Source organism: Schistocerca piceifrons, chromosome 5 (assembly GCF_021461385.2).
Source record: "Schistocerca piceifrons isolate TAMUIC-IGC-003096 chromosome 5, iqSchPice1.1, whole genome shotgun sequence".
Lineage (NCBI taxonomy): Eukaryota > Metazoa > Arthropoda > Insecta > Orthoptera > Acrididae > Schistocerca > Schistocerca piceifrons.
In genome coordinates, this window is record NC_060142.1 from 69149899 (window position 1) to 69173579 (window position 23681).

At 44.1% G+C, this 23681-nt stretch overlaps 1 protein-coding gene across 1 annotated transcript in view; it reads right to left on the reverse strand.

Moving 5' to 3' along the window:
* Positions 1-23681, reverse strand: part of LOC124798740 — a 162893-nt gene that overhangs the window by 60930 nt on the left and 78282 nt on the right. Inside the window, exon 4 of the mRNA XM_047262267.1 lies at positions 13465-13553. Coding sequence (XP_047118223.1) covers positions 13465-13553 — 89 coding nt within the window. The remainder of the gene's footprint in view (positions 1-13464; positions 13554-23681) is intronic.

Genomic DNA, 23681 nt, shown 5'->3' on the forward strand with positions numbered 1-23681 from the left:
CCTTTTGATCTGAACATTGCTGCTGCTTCAGCAACTAGAAGGCTCATGTTAATGGGATACGCTAGCCGGTAGCATGAATGACTGTCCGCTTTACGGAATACGTTCAGTTTGTTTAACAGCAGAGTTTGTCCGCATGATGCTTAATTAGCACACGCTAAACCACTGCGTGCGAGGGAAAAGTAAAGGGCGCTCTAGGACGGAAATAGGAATCGCACACACACGTGGAGTGTGTGATTTTAATGCCAGGATTAGAGAACTCCAGCTGTGCTACTGTGTTACTGCTTTCATACTGCAGTCACTTCTGCACATCGCTTTCCTTTGATATTTTTCTCATAGCTACCACACTATCACTTAATGTGAATTCACCTATTCACGGAAGTTTACTTCAAAGAAAACATCTTTATTCAAACGAGGCTTTATTCCTTACGGTGCACCATGTCGAACTGCATGCCTTTCACCAATCTGTTTATAGACAGGTCTTTACATTCAAAAATATTTCGTGACCGCTACTGCTCCACACAACTAAAAAGAAACCCCTCGAATGAAAAAAATGGATCAGGCACGGTCGCATGACATAATTACATAGTGCTGAAAATTCTGTAGCTATATTTCTACTTTGATAGTTATTACCTCTTGATAGAGGAAACACATACACTCATTCTCTCTCTCTCTCTCTCTCTCTTTCTCTTTGTCTCTTTGTCTCTTTCTCACACACACAACAAACACTCTCACACACAAACGCACACGCGTAGGGAAGAGTTACCTATATTATTCTACCGACTCCTAATCAGTACCACTACTATAAAATTGGTACTTCATGTACTATCCCACATTTAGCGAGGCCAACGTTAACTACGTGCTTGTAGGAACTAGAATGTCAGCTACGAGTTTTGGGTGTTGATGAACCGATCGTCTGAAGACTACACTGATTTTTGTCTAGTTTTCAGTTAACTTTTTGTGTACGTGGCGAAGAGAAGTACTCTTTTAAGGCAAGTGTCCTCATAGTATTTTATTTACTGTCGAATACACATGAAAAATTCTTAGTTTTCAGATAGTCATGGAAGTGTCTTCGTTGTGGTTCTTCTGTTGAAAACAGCCAAAGAAAAAACGCTGACTTCGCCAATAATATACTGTGTAATTTCAAGAAACTTGCTCGTTTAATGCCCTTCAAAATACGCATTTAGCACTATTAATGCAAGGTAACGTTTAGACTTAATGTGATAAACTTTCTAATGTGTTGTTTATGCTAAGTTTTCAATTAACCCTTTCAGATCCCCTGGCCACAGTTGTGTGCATCAAGTTTTATTGTGTCTTAGCTGTAACAGACGTATTTATTCCCCATGGAGACCTGAGGAACACATTTGTGAATATTTCATCATGCGCAAGTGCTGCCAACTGTTGGGCATCACTCTGAGAATGTCAGCAAGTAAATGTAGCAGTCTGCTGCAGCTACTGACCGATAGAATACAAGGATTTGGTTGGTTCACTATATTCCACTATGTAACTGAGTATTGTTATTTTTCTCTTGCGCCCTGCTAAGTGTATAACCCTGCCCTCTGTTAAAGTTGTTGCGTTTATTCGAATTTTGGCCGCTTCGTTAAAAAAGATCCCAGTATGATGTTGTTTGAGTCGAGACTCTCAATTTTTCAAATTGTGTCGGTTTCCTAGGCAATTTTCAGCCACGGCCACCTTCTCAAGCTCCCTTTCTTTTATGTGTCGTGAGTGCTCTGGCACAGCGGTCAGAAAAAGTGAGAATGGTGACGCCGGTGGCACTTGAAAGCCTTAGCAGTTTATCCCTTGCTGTATCCAGTTTCTCTGAATACGCACTTCAGATGCTGAAATACGGACTCTAGATGGTCGCCGCTAGAAACAGTCATTGCCTTGTGTTCAGTACCCCTTTCTTGTGTACAGGTTGGTGAAAACAGTTGGTGTTCAATACCGGTCATTGTGTGTAAATTTTCTGTACACTGAGTGAGCAAGTCCACTGTTGTTATTTAACGGTATGAAGATCGGTGCAAGGGACGTGCTGCTCCAAGTTCCTGAACGATTTTGCGTTACAGATTAAACTAAAAGAGCGTTTATGTTACTGCGGGACACCTATGTACGTTACAGAAACACTTCATCCATATTGTGTAGAAACCTCGTATGAAAGTATACACTTAATTTTTCTCTGCTATTCTTTCATTTACATATTTTTTCTGATCTTTTGTGGCTGAATTGATGTTATAGTTCATCCTGCTGACAATCGTCCATTCACACGAACCTGTTTTTCAACAAGACATTCTTGATGTTAGATATAACAATCTTAGCTCTTCTCAACTAGTCTTCCCTGTACTAAAGTGAACGTTAATGGACGGCTTATGAGGCGTGTACACACGCCTCTCAAAAGTTTTAGACCCATACCATTCGGTACATTATCTACCACTGTATTTTGTACTTCATAGGCCCATATCCTATAATTTTACGGTCGCACTACATTTAATACTTGCAGTTTCCTCTACCACAAATTTTTCACGGTGTATATCCTACTTTCATAAGATATTGTGATCCAGACGTACACTGTCAGAAAAATTCATGCTATACTTGCACAACAACTTTGGATCCCACCAAAGGTCTTTGCATGGGAAAAGTTTCCTTCGTCCGCACCACATTGTTTCGGTTTCGCTCTTACTTCTTCTATATCCCACAAACGCCATTCCTAGATGTTTTTGTTTTTAGTTTATTCTCTGTATCCTTTCCTTATACCTCGGAGGTCGCTACTATGGTTTTAGAGCTGTTAACTACGCTGAAGAGACAAAGAAACTGGTACACCTGCCTAACATCATGTAGGGCTCCCGCAAGCACTCAGAAGTGCCGCCACAACACGTGGCATGTACTTGACTAACGTCTGAAGTAGTGCTGGACGGAACTGACACCATGAACCCTGAAAGGCTGTCCATGAATCCGCAAGATTACGAGGCGGTGCAAATCTCTTCTGAACAGCATGTTGCAGGACATCGCAGATACAGTCAATATTGTTCACGTCTGGGGAGTTTGGTCGCCAATGGAAGTGTTTAAATTCAGATGAGTGTTCCTGGAGCCACTCTGTAGCAATTCTGGACGTGTGGGGTGTCGCAATGTTCTGCCGGAATTGCCCAAGTCTGCCGGAATGCACAATGGACATGAATGGATGCATGGGATCAGACAGGTGTGTCAGGGTCGTATCTAGACGTATACGGATCGATGTTGAATGCAGGGTCTATGGATCACGAAGTTGTCTCTGTAACCGTGCACGTCCATCCGTTCTATACAATTCCAAATGAGACTCGTGTGACCAAGAAACATGTTTCCAGGCATCAACAGTAGAATGTCAGTGTTGACGGGCCCAGGTGAGGCGTAAAGCTTTGTGTCGTGCAGTCATCAAGGGTACATTAATGGGTCTTCGGCTGCAAAAGCCCATATCCACGACGTTCCGTTGACTGGTTCGACGCTGACACTTGTTGATTGACCAGCATTGAAATCTGCATCAATTCGCGGAAGGGTTGCACTTCTGTCACGTTGAACGATTCTCTTCAGTCGCTGTTGGTCCCGTTCTTGCAGAATCAGTTTCCAGCTGTAGCAATGTTAGAGAATTGATGTTTTGCCATATTCCTGATATTCACGGTAGACCCGTGAAATTGTCGTACGGGAAATCCCCACTACATCACTTCCTCGGAAATGCTGTGTCCCATTGCTCGTGCGCTGACTATAACATCACATTGAAACTCACTTAAATCTTGATAATCTGCCATTGCAGCAGCAGTAACAGATCTAACATCTGGGCCACACACTTGTTGTCGTCTATAGGCATTGCCGAGCACAGCGCAATAGTCTGCCTGTTTACACATCTCTGTATTTGAATCCGCATGCCTATACGTTTCTTTTTCACTTCGCTGTACATCTCTCCTGAACTTGAAATCTGTACGTATTATTCTCTACACCATCGTTCTTGTGTTCGTTGCCATCTGCTAGAGTGATTATTTCACCATAGCTGTTGGATACATTTGACATGTTGTAAGACGTTGTGGCCTCCTGACCTTCATTGTTTACATATTCCGTCCTCACAATCATATTCCGCACATCAAGACGCTTCATTCGAACCCAAACTCGATCGCATAAAGTCAATGTTGTACGAATTCAGGTAAACAATATGCAAATAACAAGTAAATTACAAGTGCACACCGAAGTTGAAATACTCGAGGCTGGCGTACACACACACACACACACACACACACACACACATTCAAGACATGACGGTCACAAAAGCTTTTAGTACGGGAGAGGCAAACTGCACGCCAGGAGGCCGGTCCCTTCAGAGGACCAGTCAAACTATCTACATCAGCTGGCGACCACCCGTAGAGCAGACAGCATTTGCCCGAGTGAAAGGGAGAACAACCCCGTGTTCGGCTTAAAAGCAAATTCCGCTACATTGTGTGGGAGAGCCCAGCCTACACATTCTCTACAAACATAGCACACAGTTTCAGAGGTTTTGACAGGGAGACAGCAAACGCTAAACGACGATGCTACAGATTTCCGGATTGGTCGCCTTAAACGAAACTTCTCCCATTTTAGAAGAGCAATGCTGATTGACAGACAATATTCCTGACACCTTGAGCTGAAGGAGTAATGGAAGAGACCGAAAGATATACCCCTTTACTTCTGGCATGGGGAGGGGCCGTTCCGTTGTCGCTCTTGGAGCGAGAACACGTAACGAGAACGTGTGTGCTCGTACGTGTACTCAGCGAGGAACAAGTCACTCCACAGTACTTCACTGAGAGAGCACCTCTGTCGAGAGCGAATTGGAGTGCGACTCTGTATTGAGTCCTCGCGATTAAGTGTTGTTCACTGTGTTGGCCGACACAAATATTGTGTGGTGTGAATGGACAGAGTTGTAGTTAAACGCCTGCGAGGGAATTTTTGAGTGGCAGTGCGGTGGACTGGTTATCTGACCGGTGTACCACGCCAATAGTTAGACTAGGGGAGAATAGGAGTCCTTGACTTCATCAAGGCGTAGGGAGAGTTCGATTGGCAAAGGACAATCCAGATAGGACGAGAGTTATATTATTTGTCAGCAGCGAGCGGCGCAGACAGCAGTCATCGCAGCCTACGGTATTGTGCACTACAGCTCTTGCGAGCCCCATATTTCCTCCACAACAGTACACTTCACTGCATTTCACACGCGACAGCCTCGACCGTACCTAGCAACATTCTAACGGATAATTATTCAAGTTGAGTAGGCGCGGCTCTCAGCCACTCTGCCAAGTGAATAACAATCTTTGTATAGAAATTTCATTAGCGAATCCTATCCTTAAGAGGTAACTTCACATTCGGAATAGCACCCGGAAATAACTTGTTCAGTCCATAACTAATAGTGCTATTGTGATTTCTGAGAATTTTTGCAAAAAATAATAATTTTGGTTAGTTTCACGTTTACTTACACTAACTAGCACTACTCCAGTACCCAAGTATTCCACTAGTTACGTAAGAAATTTTGTAAATTTTTGTGTCATTTCCTTACAGCGGACGACTCCAGAAGATATTGCTGAAAGTTTTTCGGGCATTTCTCTTTAGAACCTTAGGAGCGCCTGTCTGACTTCTGTAGTAATGTGGGTGTGGAAATTGCATCTTGCAGGGGCCACAGGGTAAAGGGTACATCTCATATTAATAGCACCCACAAGTTCGCTAAGAATGTATAGCAATTCGAAATATAATTTCTATTTGTTTCTTAATTTTTTAATATTTTTTATTTTTTTAATATTACTATCAAATTATGGGGATCAGATGTCACCTATGTGGAAGGAAAGAAAAACAGAACACTGAAGAAAAGCGCAATTACGGCGCGCTTTTCCCCCCCGCAGAGGTCGGTGGTTCCTACTACTCCCCAACTAAGTGAAGGTGTAACAGAGACCCCTCGGAGATAGCTGTCAAAGAGAAGTCGGTCACGTTGCCTGTGTTCGAGTATCGCGTTTGCTGTTCGCAAGTAGTTCCAGAAGTCGAGGCGCGATTTTGCTCCCTCGCGGAAAACGTAGCTGACCGCTGATCCCTTTACGCACGAAATGGCATGATATTTGGTGGAGGGAAACTTTGTGTCCTCCGGGTATAGAAATGTTGCGGTTAGGTCGCATGTAGCAGGCAGTCATTTGCTACACGAATCGCCAGACGTCGTTCGAAGAGGGGCAGATCAGACGTTGGTCGTATGTGCCGAGTTACCGGCAAAGGACACAGGGGAATCTGATAAACCGACTTTCTGCAATCGCTGTTTTGTGGCACGTTTTCTGTTGACACTGTCATGCCACGCGGCCTGGACATCAGTAGGGAGGAAGGGGTGATAGACCTTCCTCCACATTAGTGAAGCCGGCCGAGGTGGCCGAGCGGTTCTAGGCGCTACAGTCTGGAACCGCGCGACCACTCCGGTCGCAGGTTCGACTCCTGCCTCGGGCATGGAGGTATATGCTGTCCTTAGGTTAGTTTGGTTTAAGTAGTTCTAACAAGGTAACCTCCCCATCGCACCCCCCTCAGATTTAGTTATAAGTTGGCACAATGGATAGGCCTTGAGAAACTGAACACAGATCAATCGAGAAAACAGGAAGAAGTTGTGTGGAACTATGAAAAAAATAAGCAAAATATACAAACTGAGTAGTCTGTGTGCAAGATAGGCAACATCAAGGATACTATGGGCTCAGTGGCGCTGTGGTCCCGTGGTTAGCGTGAGCGGCAGCGGAGCGAAAGGTCCTTGGTTCAAGTCTCCCCCGAGTGAAGATTCTTACTTTCTTTATTTTCGCAAAGTTATGATCTGTCCGTTCGTTCATTGACGTCTCTGTTCACCGTGTTTTGCGACCGCACCGCAAAACCGTGCGATTAGTAGACGAAAGGACGTACCTCTCCAATGGGAACCGAAAACATTTTGATCGCAAGGTCATAGGTCAACCGATTCCTCCACAGGAAAACACGTCTGATATACTCTATACGACACTGCTGACGGCATGTGCGTCATATGACAGGAATATGTAGTCGACCCACCTATCTTGTACACTTGGCGAATGGGTAAAAAGATTCTTCTACCTTGCCCGATTTAGGTTTTCTTGTGGATGTCATAATCACTCTCAAAACAGTGATGAAAACATAAGAGTTTGTCACATAAACTGCAACAAATGAATGCAACAGTTTCACAGTCACACAGTTTTCCCTGTGCTCTGTCAAAACATATGTTTTTAACGTTTTCAAACTTTTCCGTGTGTAGACTGTCAAAACGCAGTCCGCCTTTCGCCGCGGAGCAGCTCGGACTTGTTTACGTCTCGGCTGCGAACGGTCGCGGAAGAAGCGGTGTTTACACCGTCGTCACTCGCGTGTGTTACTGTTTGAATCGAACGCAATGGCACACAATTTCCGAAAAACCACGATACAGTTCACGTTCTGTAACGAGTATGCAAGACCGAAGGCTTTCGAAATCGAACGTTTCTTGAGGGACGAAGTGCATCTTAATAACACGGAGATTATTGGAATTCATTTATCAATCGTGAGCAGCACTCTTTACGTAAAGATGATTGACGACGCAGCATGTGATAGGATCATTGAAGCCGCCAAACGAGGATTCCAGTTCCGACACTCCGATGGTCATATTGGCGAAGTTTTAGTCGCTCATTCGGGCCTGGGCGTGCGTACGATTCGAATCTTCGAGCTGCCTTTCGAGGTACCCGAATCATTGGTCACTGAATCACTCCAGCCATATGGCAGAGTTATTAGTCATACGGCCGAACGCTGGGCAAGTTTTAGCACGTATCCAGTGCTCAATGGTGTCCGACAGGTGCGAATTGCCCTTACGAAACATGTGCCATCGTACATAACCATCGGCGGCTGTAGAGCTATTGTCATCTATGATGGACAGCCCCGGACATGCTCCGGGTGTGGTGGTGAAGGACATCTTCGATCAGCGTGTATGCAGAGGAGACTCGTGCAACTCCCCAGCGGAAACTTCCAGAATCCGACTACACCAACGTCACTGCCGATGACTTACGTGACGGCACTTCGCGGGGAGGTGACGCCGAGGTCGGAGCGCACCATCGAACCGACGCCGCAGTTGATTGAGGCGCCTTCGGACGCCACTGAAGAAGGAATGGCTCCGAGCAACCTCCAATCTCAGACACTACAGGTGGCGCAGAAAGAGGATGAGAGCATCACAATAGGCATGGAAGCTGAAGTGGAACGGCCCCAGGGCATTGTGGCGGCGGCGGGAACGCAGGAGATGCAAGATGCGCCAACACCAGAGGCCGAGGTTAGGGCCCGCAAACAACGCTCGCCAAAGCGCCGCAAGAAGCGCCGACTAAACTCTGCGGAGACGCTTCCTTCTCTTCTAGGGAGCTCAGACGAGTCTAACACTATGGACCTGTCTGACATGGAACCACAAGCTTCGGATGTCGCAGATCATATGAATTCGGACAGTGAAATGATGTCATATCGTTCAGACGACGCATCCGCTCAGGGGCCTGGTACCCCTTCGGCGGTGGAGTCTACAGCTGCGAAAGAACAACAGATGTTACACATCAATACCGCACAGGAAAATTTGGAGCACACCAATAATATCAGCTGGTATGAGCAGGACGACGACATCACCGATGCGGACCATTCTATTGGTGGGGCCTTGCATCCGTCCGCATCTCAAGAAACCTAATGCCGCAGGGACACGTTCCTCGGGCGACCCTCGGCGGATGTGCAAAGGGACTATCGACACGGTGAAACTTTGTCATTTTAACAACATGTGGAGATGACAGCTACTCGACCCCAGGCATACAGAATAGGGACAGTGAATGTAAATACCATTAGATCGCCCGTGAAACAGCAGTTGTTTAGGGACATGATATACGCGTCGGATTTGGATATACTGATGGTGCAGGAAATTTACATTCCTGAGTTCCAGGAAGTACATGGATACATCTCGTACACCTCGCCGCACTCGAACAACGACAGTGGAACGGCGATATTGGTCCGGGACGGGATTCCGGTCGGAGGCCTGGCTTATCTACCTTCGGCACGAGGACTGGCGATAACTGTTAATGGAATTCGCATTCTCAAAGTTTATGCCCCTTCCGGCACAGACAACAGACGGGCGCGTGCGAGATATTATTCGGAAGAGATTGTGCCCTTATTTACCGGCAGATTCGATCATTTCGTTATAGGTGGTGACTTCAATTGTGTTTTAGCCCAAAAAGACCAGACACCACATTACAATACCTGTCGTGAATTGCATGTGCTATGCCGGGATCTGGGGTTAAGCGACACCTGGGACATGATTCATAGGAACCGTGAGGGATATACTTTTTTTACTAGTCACTCGGCGAGCAGACTCGATCGAATATATGTTTCGGTTGGCCTACAGGATAAGGTGGTCGACGCGGAACGATGGCCTGCGGCATTTACTGATCATCTGGCTTACATTTGTACCATGTCACTCCCTAGGCAAAGTGTGTGGAGAAGCCGCGGGACATGGAAGCTCAATTCGTCACTTTTGGCGGACCCCGAATGTCGTCAGAGAGTCGAGGAGGTATGGGCCACATGTCAACGCCGTCTACCAACGTATACCTCCGTGCTTCAATGGTGGCTCGAGTGTACTAAGCCGGCAATAAGGAGAGCTCTCATACAGTATGGTCGGGATAAGGCGAGATGGGAGAGAGACACTCTTGATTATTATTACACCATGCTTCGTGAGCTGTCCTTCCAGGTGCCGTCTGCAGAACATCATGCGGAAGTTCATCGTGTCAAGGCACAAATCCTATCGATCACGCGACGACGACTGGGTGGCATTCCAATACGGGCAAGATGTCTCGACACCATCACTGGGGAACGTACCTCGATGCACCATGTGTCGCGGGAACATAAGCGTTACCGCCGGGCATTGGTAACAGTGCTCCACGGTTTAGATGGCCGTCAACTGACAACACAACAGGACATTGAAAATGAATTTTTAGAGCATTTCCGCCATCTCTATGCCGGTACACCGACGGACCGTCAGGTAGGGGAAGAGATACTGCAACATCTGCAAACGACACTGACAGAGACGGATAAGGCAGCGCTTATGGAGCCACTCACAGAAGACGATATAAAGGTGGCACTCACAAAAGGAGCGGCCCATAAATCACCGGGGCCAGATGGGATTACGCTAGAGTTTTATCGAGAATTCGTGGACATGATGATGCCACAGTTGGTGTCGATGTACAATGAGGCGATGAGTCCGAACATGCGCCTACCGTCGGATTTTGTGACGGACTTTCTTCTTCCCATCCCGAAGATGGCGGGGAGTCGCAATGTTAATCAATATCGGCCTCTCACTATGCTAAACACCGATTATAAAATTTTTGCACGGCTACTAGCGTCTCGTCTCAATCTGGCGATATCCAGGACAATATCCCCTGATCAGGCTTGCCTAGGGGTGCGAAGCAACATCTCCTCGGCGTTAAGTGAATACCGTGACGTTATCGCCCTTGCGGAAACTTGTAAAATGCGAGCAGCGATGATATCTGTGGACTTCGATCGTGCGTTCGACAGGATAAACCATGACTTCTTGGTGTCTGTCATGAGCCGAATGGAGATTCCGCCTGTTTTCGTCTCCATCTTTATGAGGCTAATACGAGGAGCTACATCGAAGGTGATTGTAAACGGTCGGGAAGCGGGCTCGGTTCCTATTAACAGCTCTGTCCGACAAGGGTGCCCACTCTCCATGATGCTGTTTGCGATAGCGCTTGAGCCGCTGATGCGTGTTATGAGGCGCTCACTTACTGGGATAGCGCTTAATGAGAACTCTTTCGTTTGTCGCGCATATGCGGACGACCTGATCCTTCTTGTCAGATCAGGTCATGAAGTGCATCAGGCTGTTGAATATCTAGACTCTTACGGGACGGCAGCAGGCAGTGTCATTAACATGACGAAATCCAAAATTATGCACATTGGACGGGGTCTGGAAGACATACCGGGACCGTTTCAGACGGTGGAATCGCTGAGATGTCTGGGGATCACATTTACCCGTTCACTACGGCGGTCGGCGGCGGCGAGTTCTCGGCGGCTTCTGCAAAATGTTCGTCTGGCGATACGGAACAACTCACTGAGAGCCTTTGACATGATCCAGCGTGTGGCATACACTAACGTTCACATAGCGTAACGACTGCCCCATTTAGCGCAGATCCTACCAATACCGAAGGGTATTGCAGACCGCCTCATGGCTGCCTTTGGTTACTATGTTAGTACTGGGATGTTGTTTAAGATCACATATGACACGTTAACGCTACAATTCCGGAACGGTGGCCTCAACCTCACAAACGTGCGAAACAAAGCTCTGGCGCTTTACATGCGAGCGATGATACGAAATTGGCAACAACGAAAGCACACCATAACGTCAGCTCTGATAGAAGTACTTGTTCCGCCTTCGTACGAACCCCCTATTGCGGTGGGCAATATTACGCCTTCTCTTGCACACATTGCCTCATTTCTTGTTGATTACAGTTATGTTCGTCTGAAAATACCTTCGACGAGAATACCCACGACTCGGGAGATCTATAGGTGCTTGATGGATCACCATGCCCGCAACGTAATGGAATTCAAATACCCGTCGAGAACGTGGAACCACATTTGGTGTGCAGTGCATACTCCATTACTGTCAACAGCATCGAGATCGATGTGGTACATTCTTATAAACCGTAAACTTGTGACCAGGAGTCGATTACATACAATTCATATGGTCGATTCTCCTCTTTGCACAAACTGTGGCCTGTTAGCAACGGAAGAACATGGTTTAGTGTGTGGCGCAGCGAGGGACGTCTGGATGCTGACGCGTCGAATATTGGCCTTCCTTCGGCGCACTAACTACACAGAAATCACATCGGATGTACTTTTTCTACCGGACAAGACCTTTTTTCCCAAACAAAAGACGTTTGCGGTCAATTGGATCGCGGGACATGCGACGAAATATTTGTATTCGTACGATATTAAGTCCGTGATGGATTATTGGATGTATTTACAAGAACAACACGAGCTCATACGGAGTCATACGAAATACAGGACTTACTTTTCCAATTTTTTAGGAAGTGTTTTTCACAATCCGCCCGACAGCTGGGGTGTCCCAGAACTGAGAAGACTCCTGCAGCAGAACGACTAGAGACAATACTGCGCGGTTCAGTTATATTGGCATACAGCACACTGAGAAGAAAACTGGCCCCTACATGGTCGACGCAGGAGAAATACATAAATATATGCCGCCCACAAAGGCAGAAATGGTCAAGATTATATGGCTGTCTGCCAGATTCATGATGCGACACCGTGTGCTGCAGGGATTGTGATGCAGATGATAACTTCATTTTCACTCCCGCCCGTGACTAGGATTGTCATTTAATTTATTCATATTACACAATAAAAAGGACGGCCTTTACGTTGATTTTCTGGTTTCCAAATTGTTTTTGCTGTCTCGATCCTTTTCTTATCCCTAAGTTAGTACAACTGTACGAATAAAGATTGTTTGTTTACCCTGCCTTCCTGCTCCCAAAAAAAAAGATAAAAAAAATCCTCTTGGAACACGAATTTTTATTTTTGTATTTTCACTTTCATAAAAAAAAGCGTAATGAGTAGCGTTCTGTTTTGTACTGAGTTGTTTGTTGGGGCGGTGGTTCGCGTCTTGACCCTTCTAAATTTTTTTTCCTATTCGCTTTTTATTAGGTTCTGGTACTTTGTTATTAGTTTAATATTAGTATATACTATAATATTTGAAAAAAGAAGTGAGCAGGAGACCTGAGTTCGAATCCCGGTGCGGTTCAAATTTTCAGTATGTCCCATTCCCAATGCCCAATGGAGCTAATGTCTTTAATTCTTTGTGTTTCTTCACATGACAGTCACAATTATCTAAAAAAAAAAAAAAAAAAAAAAATCCTGCATATGTCCAAGCAAATCTGAACATGTCCTGGAATTTTGGAGAGCGAAGTTGATTACGTGTGAGTACCTGAACTTTGATAATTGTTTGAAAATAAAAAAGTCACCTTTTCACTCGACGGAAGACTTGAACCAAGGTCCTTTCGTTCCGCAGCTGCTCACGCTAACCACGGGACCACGGCGCTACTGAGCGCACACCGTCCTTGATCTTGCTTATCTTGCGCATGGACTACTCAGTTTGTATATTTTGCTTATTTTTGCTTATTTTTTTCATAGTTCCACACAACTTCTTCCTGTTTTCTCGATTGATCTGTGTTCAGTTTTTCAAGGCCTATCCAGTGTGCCAACTTATAACTAAATCTGAGGGGGGTGCGATGGGGAGGTTCCCTTGTAAGTTCTAGGGGACTGATGACCTCAGATGTTAAGTCCCATAGTGCTCAGAGCCATTTCCACATTATTGAGCAGCAGAGTCGTCCAGTGCAGCCCGCCGCGCAGCACTGCCGGCCTTCAGGTTCCCCCGGCCCAACCCGCGTCTCTCACCTCTTGTCCACAGGTGACTCGGCCGCACTGCCGGCCCACAGCAGGGACTGGGCCGCATAACAAGTACACGAGGTGACAATATTACTGAACTATATGAAATAAAATCGTCATAACTTCTGAACCGTGTGCGCTAGGAAGTTCAAACCGCACTGTTGGGCGCGGGGCATGTTGGAAATTAAATCCGCGTGGTTTAGCGGCGAAGCCAACTCATTTGGATGGGTTCGTCAATAAGCAAAATTGTCTCTTCATCCTCAACGAGTCACTGTGTGGTGTGCAATGTACTGCCACGGAACAATCGATGCGATATTCCTTTATGGTACGGTCATTACAGAACGTTACGGAAAGTTTTGGAAGATGATATCATCCCCTTTACCCAGAGTTACCCTAATTTCGACAAGATGTGGTTCATGCAAGAGAGAGCTCGACACCATTGGAGCAGGAGAGTGTTTGATGTCCTGGAAGGACACTTTACCGACCGCATTCTGCCTCTGGTGTACCCAGACGCCACTGGCATGGCCCACGATTGGTCGGCTTATTCTCCGGATCCGAACACATGTCACTCCTCTTTTGTGGGGCTGTATGAAAGACAAGGTCTACAGCAGTAACCTCAAAACCGTTGTTGAGATTCAGGAGATCATCGACATTTCAGACGGTCATGCAGAATTTCGCTGTTCGTCTGGGACACATCATCGACAATGATGACAGACATACCGAACATGTCATAACCTATACCCCAATACCGGTAGTCACGTTTACGTGTTGAATAAAGTTTGTGCATGCCGTAATTTGCAACTAATTTCCCTTTATTTTTATATAGTTCAATAATTGTCACTTTCTACATCCCGCTCTGTCACTCTATGCGTGCTGTTACCTCCTGACAGTGACGTACTGCCCTGAATACTGAGAAAGGCGTTTAACATGAAACTAATTGGGCCAAAATATTTTTCTTTCTTAAAACAGTCTCAATTTACACGATGCTTGCGAAATAAATACTCAACAATGTATTCGAAGTAATTTTTGGAATGCTATGTTTTTCTAAAAGGTACACATGCATTTGTTACTACATCTGATTAGATACGTTTATTTACACTTTGAATATCTGAGTATTAATCGAAATGATGGGTTCTATTAGTATAGATTTCCCAGCCATTATAGCCTACACGTAAATTATATTTCTACACGCAATTAATCATTTTCGACTCATCCAGAACCCATTTCGATAACTAACTGACTAGCTGATTAAAATGTCCTGATACTGGCAGTATCTGAACCTGCCCAAAAACAACCTTGTTTGTTCTCTTCGGAATAACGAACAACAAAATTAAGAACAATACGTCTGAGTGTTGCTGGGACGTAGATACTGAACATCTAATCTCCCCGATAATAGGATTATTGTCGTGTCGAACCGTTTTCTTTTTTGTTAACGAAAAATTAAGTATGGTATTACGTCGGGTCCACAGTACTGTTCCGTGTCAACGTATCATTAAAATTTTTTCATGTTAAACAATTTTCACTGCACTAACTTCAAAGAATGATCACTTGGAGTCTATAAAAGTGGCAACATAACGTCTAAAATGCAAAATTAAGACAAAAACAAGCAGCTCCATTTATTTAGGTGCAATAAATAGACACAAATTTGATGGAACGTTACATAAATGTTAGTTACAAGACAAACAGGTACAATATTGGTTCAAATGGCTCTGAGCACTATGGGACTTAACATCTATGGTCATCAGTCCCCTAGAACTTAGAACTACTTAAACCTAACTAGCCTAAGGACAACACACAACACCCAGCCATCACGAGGCAGAGAAAATCCCTCACCCCGCCGGGAATCGAACCCGGGAACCCGGGCATGGGAAGCGAGAACGCTACCGCACGACCACGAGATGTGGGCGGTACAATATTCCACAATAAATTTAGAGAGAAAATGAAACACACGTTATATTCCTTCATTCTTTATCCCTGATACTGAAGTTACTATGAAAAGAAAGAAGAATATCAACATTGTCTGGGTGCAAAAGTGCACTTAGAATGAAGCTTGCAGATCTAAGATTTCTCTCTGACGTAAAGCTGCATTACTGTACACACAAAATTTTTCTGTAAATCTTCTGGAGAGTCGAAAAAATGTGTCCGTTTTCATTCCAATAGGAATCCACATTTTCGACCAGTTTACAGTTCTGGTTTAAGTACCTATTCAACTATTATCTGCCCACAATGCGAAGTTCTGTACTTTTGCTGATGCTGGTAAAACGAAGACTTTTAATATAGTGTTTGGCAAATCAGTAGAATATAAAAGCACTACTGAAAACAGAACCAAATGTTCGATTCTTAAAAATATTTAAATTATTTTACAGCACTTCAGGACTACGCCAGAGTCACTCTCAGAGTCTATCTGGACAGTCTGACAAGCTGTTCACATGTACTTGGCTGTTGTTTGGATGAGAATATAACAAAATCTTTTCTTTGGTACACGCTTTTGACGAGGGAGCCTCCTTTAGCGTGTGGTCATGGAAATTATTGATGTAATACTTAACGGATTGTATGTTTCACCTGTCCCATGAATTCACGCTTTGAGGTGCTGACATCTTTTTCAGATGACGGACTGGTGCCCACAGGAAACCAGCTAATTCGTAGTGACTTTTCCTCTACATAATTTTTCAAGTGGGTTCGTAAGGTTTATTCCAGAATCTTCTCCGTATGAGGTTCTCTACTTAGGTGTTTGAGGAGCGCCATCTTCCATCGCAACAAGAGGTGCACTGTAGGCGGTTTCTAAGTTCCCAGTTCTTTTGAAGTTTCCTTGAAGAGCTGCAATGCAAGTTCCTGCTTTACAGTTCCAGAAATAATTTACTTGCTAACTTATATCAACTTAATATAAAAAAGGTGATTATAAGTAGCAGTCATAGGCTACAATCCCCATCCCAAAGATTCCCAGCTGGCATTCCCTTCCCCCATGAACCATGGACCTTGCCGTTGGTGGGGAGGCTTGCGTGCCTCAGCGATACAGATAGCCGTACCGTAGGTGCAACCACAACGGAGGGGTATCTGTTGAGAGGCCAGACAAACGTGTGGTTCCTGAAGAGGGGCAGCAGCCTTTTCAGTAGTTGCAAGGGCAACAGTCTGGATGATTGACTGATCTGGCCGTGTAACAATAACCAAAACGGCCTTGCTGTGCTGGTACTGCGAACGGCTGAAAGCAAGGGGAAACTACAGCCGTAATTTTTCCCGAGGGCATGCAGCTTTACTGTATGATTACATGATGATGGCGTCCTCTTGGGTAAAATATTCCGGAGGTAAAATAGTCCCCCATTCGGATCTCCGGGCGGGGACTACTCAAGAGGATGTCGTTATCAGGAGAAAGAAAACTGGCGTTCTACGGATCGGAGCGTGGAATGTCCGATCCCTTAATCGGGCAGGTAGGTTAGAAAATTTAAAAAGGGAAATGGATAGGTTGAAGTTAGATATAGTGGGAATTAGTGAAGTTCGGTGGCAGGAGGAACAAGACTTCTGGTCAGGTGACTACAGGGTTATAAACACAAAATCAAATAGGGGTAATGCAGGAGTAGGTTTAATAATGAATAGGAAAATAGGAATGCGGGTAAGCTACTACAAACAGCATAGTGAACGCATTATTGTGGCCAAGATAGATACGAAGCCCACACCTACTACAGTAGTACAAGTTTATATGCCAACTAGCTCTGCAGACGACGAAGAAATTGAAGAAATGTATGATGAAATAAAAGAAATTATTCATATAGTGAAGGGAGACGAAAATTTAATAGTCATGGGTGACTGGAATTCGAGTGTAGGAAAAGGGAGAGAAGGAAACATAGTAGGTGAATATGGATTGGGGGACAGAAATGAAAGAGGAAGCCGCCTGGTCGAATTTTGCACAGAGCACAACATAATCATAACTAACACTTGGTTTAAGAATCATGAAAGAAGGTTGTATACATGGAAGAACCCTGGAGATACTAAAAGGTATCAGATAGATTATATAATGGTAAGACAGAGATTTAGGAACCAGGTTTTAAATTGTAAGACATTTCCAGGGGCAGATGTGGACTCTGACCACAATCTATTGGTTATGACCTGTAGATTAAAACTGAAGAAACTGCAAAAAGGTGGGAATTTAAGGAGATGGGACCTGGATAAACTAAAAGAACCAGAGGTTGTACAGAGATTCAGGGAGAGCATAAGGGAGCAATTGACAGGAATGGGGGAAATAAATACAGTAGAAGAAGAATGGGTAGCTTTGAGGGATGAAGTAGTGAAGGCAGCAGAGGATCAAGTAGGTAAAAAGACGAGGGCTAGTAGAAATCCTTGGGTAACAGAAGGAATATTGAATTTAATTGATGAAAGGAGAAAATATAAAAATGCAGTAAGTGAAACAGGCAAAAAGGAATACAAACGTCTCAAAAATGAGATCGACAGGAAGTGCAAAATGGCTAAGCAGGGATGGCTAGAGGACAAATGTAAGGATGTAGAGGCCTATCTCACTAGTGGTAAGATAGATACCGCCTACAGGAAAATTAAAGAGACCTTTGGAGATAAGAGAACGACTTGTATGAATATCAAGAGCTCAGATGGAAACCCAGTTCTAAGCAAAGAAGGGAAAGCAGAAAGGTGGAAGGAGTATATAGAGGGTCTATACAAGGGCGATGTACTTGAGGACAATATTATGGAAATGGAAGAGGATGTAGATGAAGATGAAATGGGAGATATGATACTGCGTGAAGAGTTTGACAAAGCACTGAAAGACCTGAATCGAAACAAGGCCCCCGGAGTAGACAATATTCCACTGGAACTACTGACGGCCGTGGGAGAGCCAGTCCTGACAAAACTCTACCATTTGGTGAGCAAGATGTATGAAACAGGCGAAATACCCTCAGACTTCAAGAAGAATATAATAATTCCAATCCCAAAGAAAGCAGGTGTTGACAGATGTGAAAATTACCGAACTATCAGCTTAATAAGTCACAGCTGCAAAATACTAACACGAATTCTTTACAGACGAATGGAAAAACTAGTAGAAGCCAACCTCGGGGAAGATCAGTTTGGATTCCGTAGAAACACCGGAACACGTGAGGCAATACTGACCTTACGACTTATCTTAGAAGAAAGATTAAGGAAAGGCAAACCTACGTTTCTAGCATTTGTAGACTTAGAGAAAGCTTTTGACAATGTTGACTGGAATACTCTCTTTCAAATTCTAAAGGTGGCAGGGGTAAAATACAGGGAGCGAAAGGCTATTTACAATTTGTACAGAAACCAGATGGCAGTTATAAGAGTCGAGGGGCATGAAAGGGAAGCAGTGGTTGGGAAAGGAGTGAGACAGGGTTGTAGCCTCTCCCCGATGTTGTTCAATCTGTATATTGAGCAAGCAGTAAAGGAAACAAAAGAAAAATTCGGAGTAGGTATTAAAATTCATGGAGAAGAAATAAAAACTTTCAGGTTCGAAGACGACATTGTAATTCTGTCAGAGACAGCAAAGGACTTGGAAGAGCAGTTGAATGGAATGGACAGTGTCTTGAAAGGAGGATATAAGATGAACATCAACAAAAGCAAAACAAGGATAATGGAATGTAGTCTAATTAAGTCGGGTGATGCTGAGGGAATTAGATTAGGAAATGAGGCACTTAAAGTAGTAAAGGAGTTTTGCTATTTGGGGAGCAAAATAACTGATGATGGTCGAAGTAGAGAGGATATAAAATGTAGACTGGCAATGGCAAGGAAAGCGTTTCTGAAGAAGAGAAATTTGTTGACATCCAGTATTGATTTAAGTGTCAGGAAGTCTTTTCTGAAAGTATTTGTATGGAGTGTAGCCATGTATGGAAGTGAAACATGGACGATAAGTAGTTTGGACAAGAAGAGAATAGAAGCTTTCGAAATGTGGTGCTACAGAAGAATGCTGAAGATTAGATGGGTAGATCACATAACTAATGAGGAAGTATTGAATAGGATTGGGGAGAAGAGAAGTTTGTGGCACAACTTGACCAGAAGAAGGGATCGGTTGGTAGGACATGTTCTGAGGCATCAAGGGATCACCAATTTAGTACTGGAGGGCAGCGTGGAGGGTAAAAATCGTAGAGGGAGACCAAGAGATGAATACACTAAGCAGATTCAGAAGGATGTAGGTTGCAGTAGGTACTGGGAGATGAAAAAGCTTGCACAGGATAGAGTAGCATGGAGAGCTGCATCAAACCAGTCTCAGGACTGAAGACCACAACAACAACAACAACATAAAAACACAACAGCATTCACACCGCCAGAAAAGAAATTAGTTCGTCCTTGAACGTGAAGTCAATTAAAAAAAAAAAGTTCGTAATGTGTGAAATCTTATGGGACTTAACTGCTAAGGTCATCAGTCCCTAAGCTTACACACTACTTAACCTAAACTATCCTAAGGACAAACACACACACCCATGCCCGAGGGAGGACTCGAACCTCCGCCAGGACCAGCCGGACTACCCATGACTGCAGCGCCCCTGACCGCTCGGCTAATCCCGCGCGGCTGAAGGCAATTCCTTTATTCTAATTCTCATTACTATTTAACACAATACCGAATACTGCTTTTTGACCGATTAAAGCGTGGTGAGCGAGTGTTCCAGCGAGCACCATTCGACAGGTCCATTGTTCTATCTAGACTATGGTCAACATCACTTTTTTTTGCAAATGTCACAAGTTCCTTCACTGTAGTCAGAACAAAATGAAGTTATGGGCAAGTGCATGGCATATACTCTACATGAAACCCATTTCTTAGCACTGTGCTCAACATGTGACAGGAATAATTCTGCTTAGAATATCCACTAAGAGCAGCGATGATGCTGACACATTGATCAGTCGCAAAAGATACAACTTTAGGAGTATTCTGGTGAATATGAAGTGAGATAAGTGGTCTCAACAATTCCTTTGTAATATTTTCACCTGTTATAGGCTCGCCGGCCGGTGTGGCCGTGCGGTTAAAGGCGCTTCAGTCTGGAACCGCGTGACCGCTACGGTCGCAGGTTCGAATCCTGCCTCGGGCATGGATGTGTGTGATGTCCTTAGGTTAGTTAGGTTTAATTAGTTCTAAGTTCTAGGCGACTGATGACCTCAGAAGTTAAGTCGCATAGTGCTCAGAGCCATTTGAACCATTTGTTATAGGCTCGTCTGGAAACCGGATAGTAAACATGAAGCGCGATCTGAGGTCCCAGATAGCTAAAAAACTGTTCGTCTCACGCAGTGATTTCTCTTTGCGCTACATGTCCACTTGTCTATAGGCGAGAAACTCTCATCTGCGTTCACGTGTTAAATTACTTCACGCAAAATTTTCTTTGGAAGATTTTTCTCTTTTTCTGACATGTGCTGTGAAACAGTTGTGGGATGAGGCATAGTAGGGTCTGCGGATACTCTTCCCCAAGTCGCTGCAGTGCCGACTAATCCCTCAGCTGGATCCCGAAACAACTTCACCTCCTCCAATAATATCATAAGTCATGTGCACACATAGCCACGCATTTGTCAGTAATCTTGCCCTGATCAGACCTGGGAAGACGTTTTGGGTCAACACATGGCACTTGTTTTATGTTACACATACGAAGTGCGTGAAATATGCGACTTACCAGATGACCCTTTAGCGTCCAAGTAAAACTGATTGCACTCCACACAACAGACACAGTTAACACTGTTGCCATCACCATCTATGATGGGCTTAAACACTGACCAAATTGAAGGTTTGTTTCTGTAGTCAGCAACCATTACTTTTTGTTTCATTTCCAGTTTCCTTGGGGTACTTTCCTTTCCTTTCCAACCACTTGCAGTTTCCGCACTCGTCTTCTACATAGTCTTGTCTTCTACATACTAGGAATAAATGAAGATCTGTAAACGTAAGGTCGGTATTGCAGCGTCACTTACGGTTGCTACGAATTGCGTCGGAGCAGCAGTGCTACATAGGACCTATTTTACAAGCATGAAGATGTCACAAAGTTATACAACTACCGCCATACTGCTTATAAAACTTAAAAAGCTTAAACGGTGTGCATGAAAATGACCGAGGCGATTACTGTCACGAGCGAAGGCAACAAAGCAGTGGAAGTGAGGAAAACCGTCAACGAACTAAGAAGTAACATGTTGCAACAAACATAATGGCAGTTTTTCTACGAGTGCTTCGGCAAAGATTAATAAAAGAACTAGTGTGCTCCTTTGGATTAAACTCTAAAGCGACACTAACATATTTCAGATATAATACGTATGTTTGTGGGTAAGAACACAAAGACCCCATTACGTTCAGAAAGACAGTGTCTGTCTGATAGTTATCAGCGTACGGGAGGAAAATAGTCTCAGAAAAAGATAATGAAAATCGAGAAAAGAGAGGGAATGTATAATGTGTGGCAGCGCACGTAGAAGCAATAAAGGAAGTTAATTTATTATTGAATGACGGCTGCTGATGCATCTAATGAACTTAATAATAGTTGTACGTTGTCGTAGGAAGATAACTGAACACACCGGATATATTTGCCGGCGTATAGACGCACAATCATTAGTAAAAATAATTGATTTTGAAAAAATATCGAAGTACATCTAATGCAGCCTCTCTCAAATAACAAATATAACTAAAATAATTTCTATGATTCTCTTTCTTTAGTAGTGAGTTCCTCGACGTATTTTCCGGACTTAAAAGTATTTTTAAACAAATAATTTTTCAACGTAAGTCTATTCCTTTTTGTATAACAATAAGCACGGCTAATTTTTACTTTCTTATCGTGGCCAGATTATATTTGCTTCACATTCCATGCGATATTTCGTGTGTTACATATTTCATTACGTTTAAACACTTCTTAGGTACGGAGTTCTACAGGATTTCTTTGCATGATCGCTACAGCATTTTAGAAATGATTGTTATTTAAAGTCTCATGTACACATGGAACCAAACCTACAACTTTCACCAACAGAAGCAATTATTTACGATTGCACAACGATAGACATCAGAAATGGGAACGCATACTACTGTTTTTGTTTCTTTTCAAAAGGCATGTAAGACGCCACAGTAGTATTTCTTATAATCGACTTCGTCGTATTCCATATACAGGAGCAACAAAAACTCTACTTAGTTTTAGAAGCCTTGGTATTCTAAAATTAATAAATAAGTTTAGTTGGTAAAACTATTGTAAGAAGCTTTAAAATGATTATAGAGGTGTGCAATGCACGCCCTCTTCTGTACTGTGGGTAGCAAACAGCACGCGCCGTGAGATTACGGTCTCTGTCAGTCTGACAGTCTACTAATTACCCAGTGCGGGGCAGAGCGGTGGACCGGACTCATTTGAAGGGCTGAGCGGGCTGCCCCGGCCCGCCTCACTCCCTTCATAATCAGGTGGCCCAACTCGACCCGTGCGCTGACATCACGGGCTCCTTCCGTCAGGAACTGCTGAACCCCAGTGCGCAGAATTAACGGACGCTTTGCAGGAGTTTCCTATGGGGCACCAGACGGAGTGATACCTCGTCTCCAATACGTTACAGGGAACACAGTGCAATACTTTGGTAGGTCCTGGGCGGAAACGTGTTTGGGAAGGCCGGTATGTGCGTGAAGAAAGCAGAAATGTGAGACAGCTGACGCGCGATGTGTCCGACAGACATCGGTGGGGAGACAGACGCAGACGGGAGGATCTCAAGCAAGTTGTTCGGTAATCTCCCTATCAATCTACCGTACGTTAGTAGCTGCCTCTGTCATGTTTGTTGGATTTGGTGTATTAACGAATTTATTGCTTGGAATGTAACGACCTAATACCTGAAATATGTTTTGATCTTTGGAAACTTTTAAATTATTATTGCCTATGATCTTGAGAGGCGGTATCTGTGTACTATAGAGCATCTTAACTATTGTTTGGCCAACCTTGCAGAATTTTATATAAGATAACATTTCATGGGCATTTATTTAAATGATCATTTTAGAATATAAAGTTGCCACCCTTTCACCGTAAGACTTTTCTTAGAAGTTAAAATCAAGTTGCACCTTCGGTGGCAAGGTTAATATTTTAATTGTTAGTGTTTGTACCATTTCCATCCCTCCTAGGGGGGGAGGGGGTGCGTAGTTTGTGTGCTTGTGTAAATTGTTAAAACTCTTAGATTAAAGTTATCTGGTATGTTTCAGATTTGCACCAGTGGAGTCTTTCAGAGGCTGTTGTGAGCGGTCGTAACTACGGCCGTGTCAAAAGGGAGCGGCAAGGTTCTCTGCCCGAAAG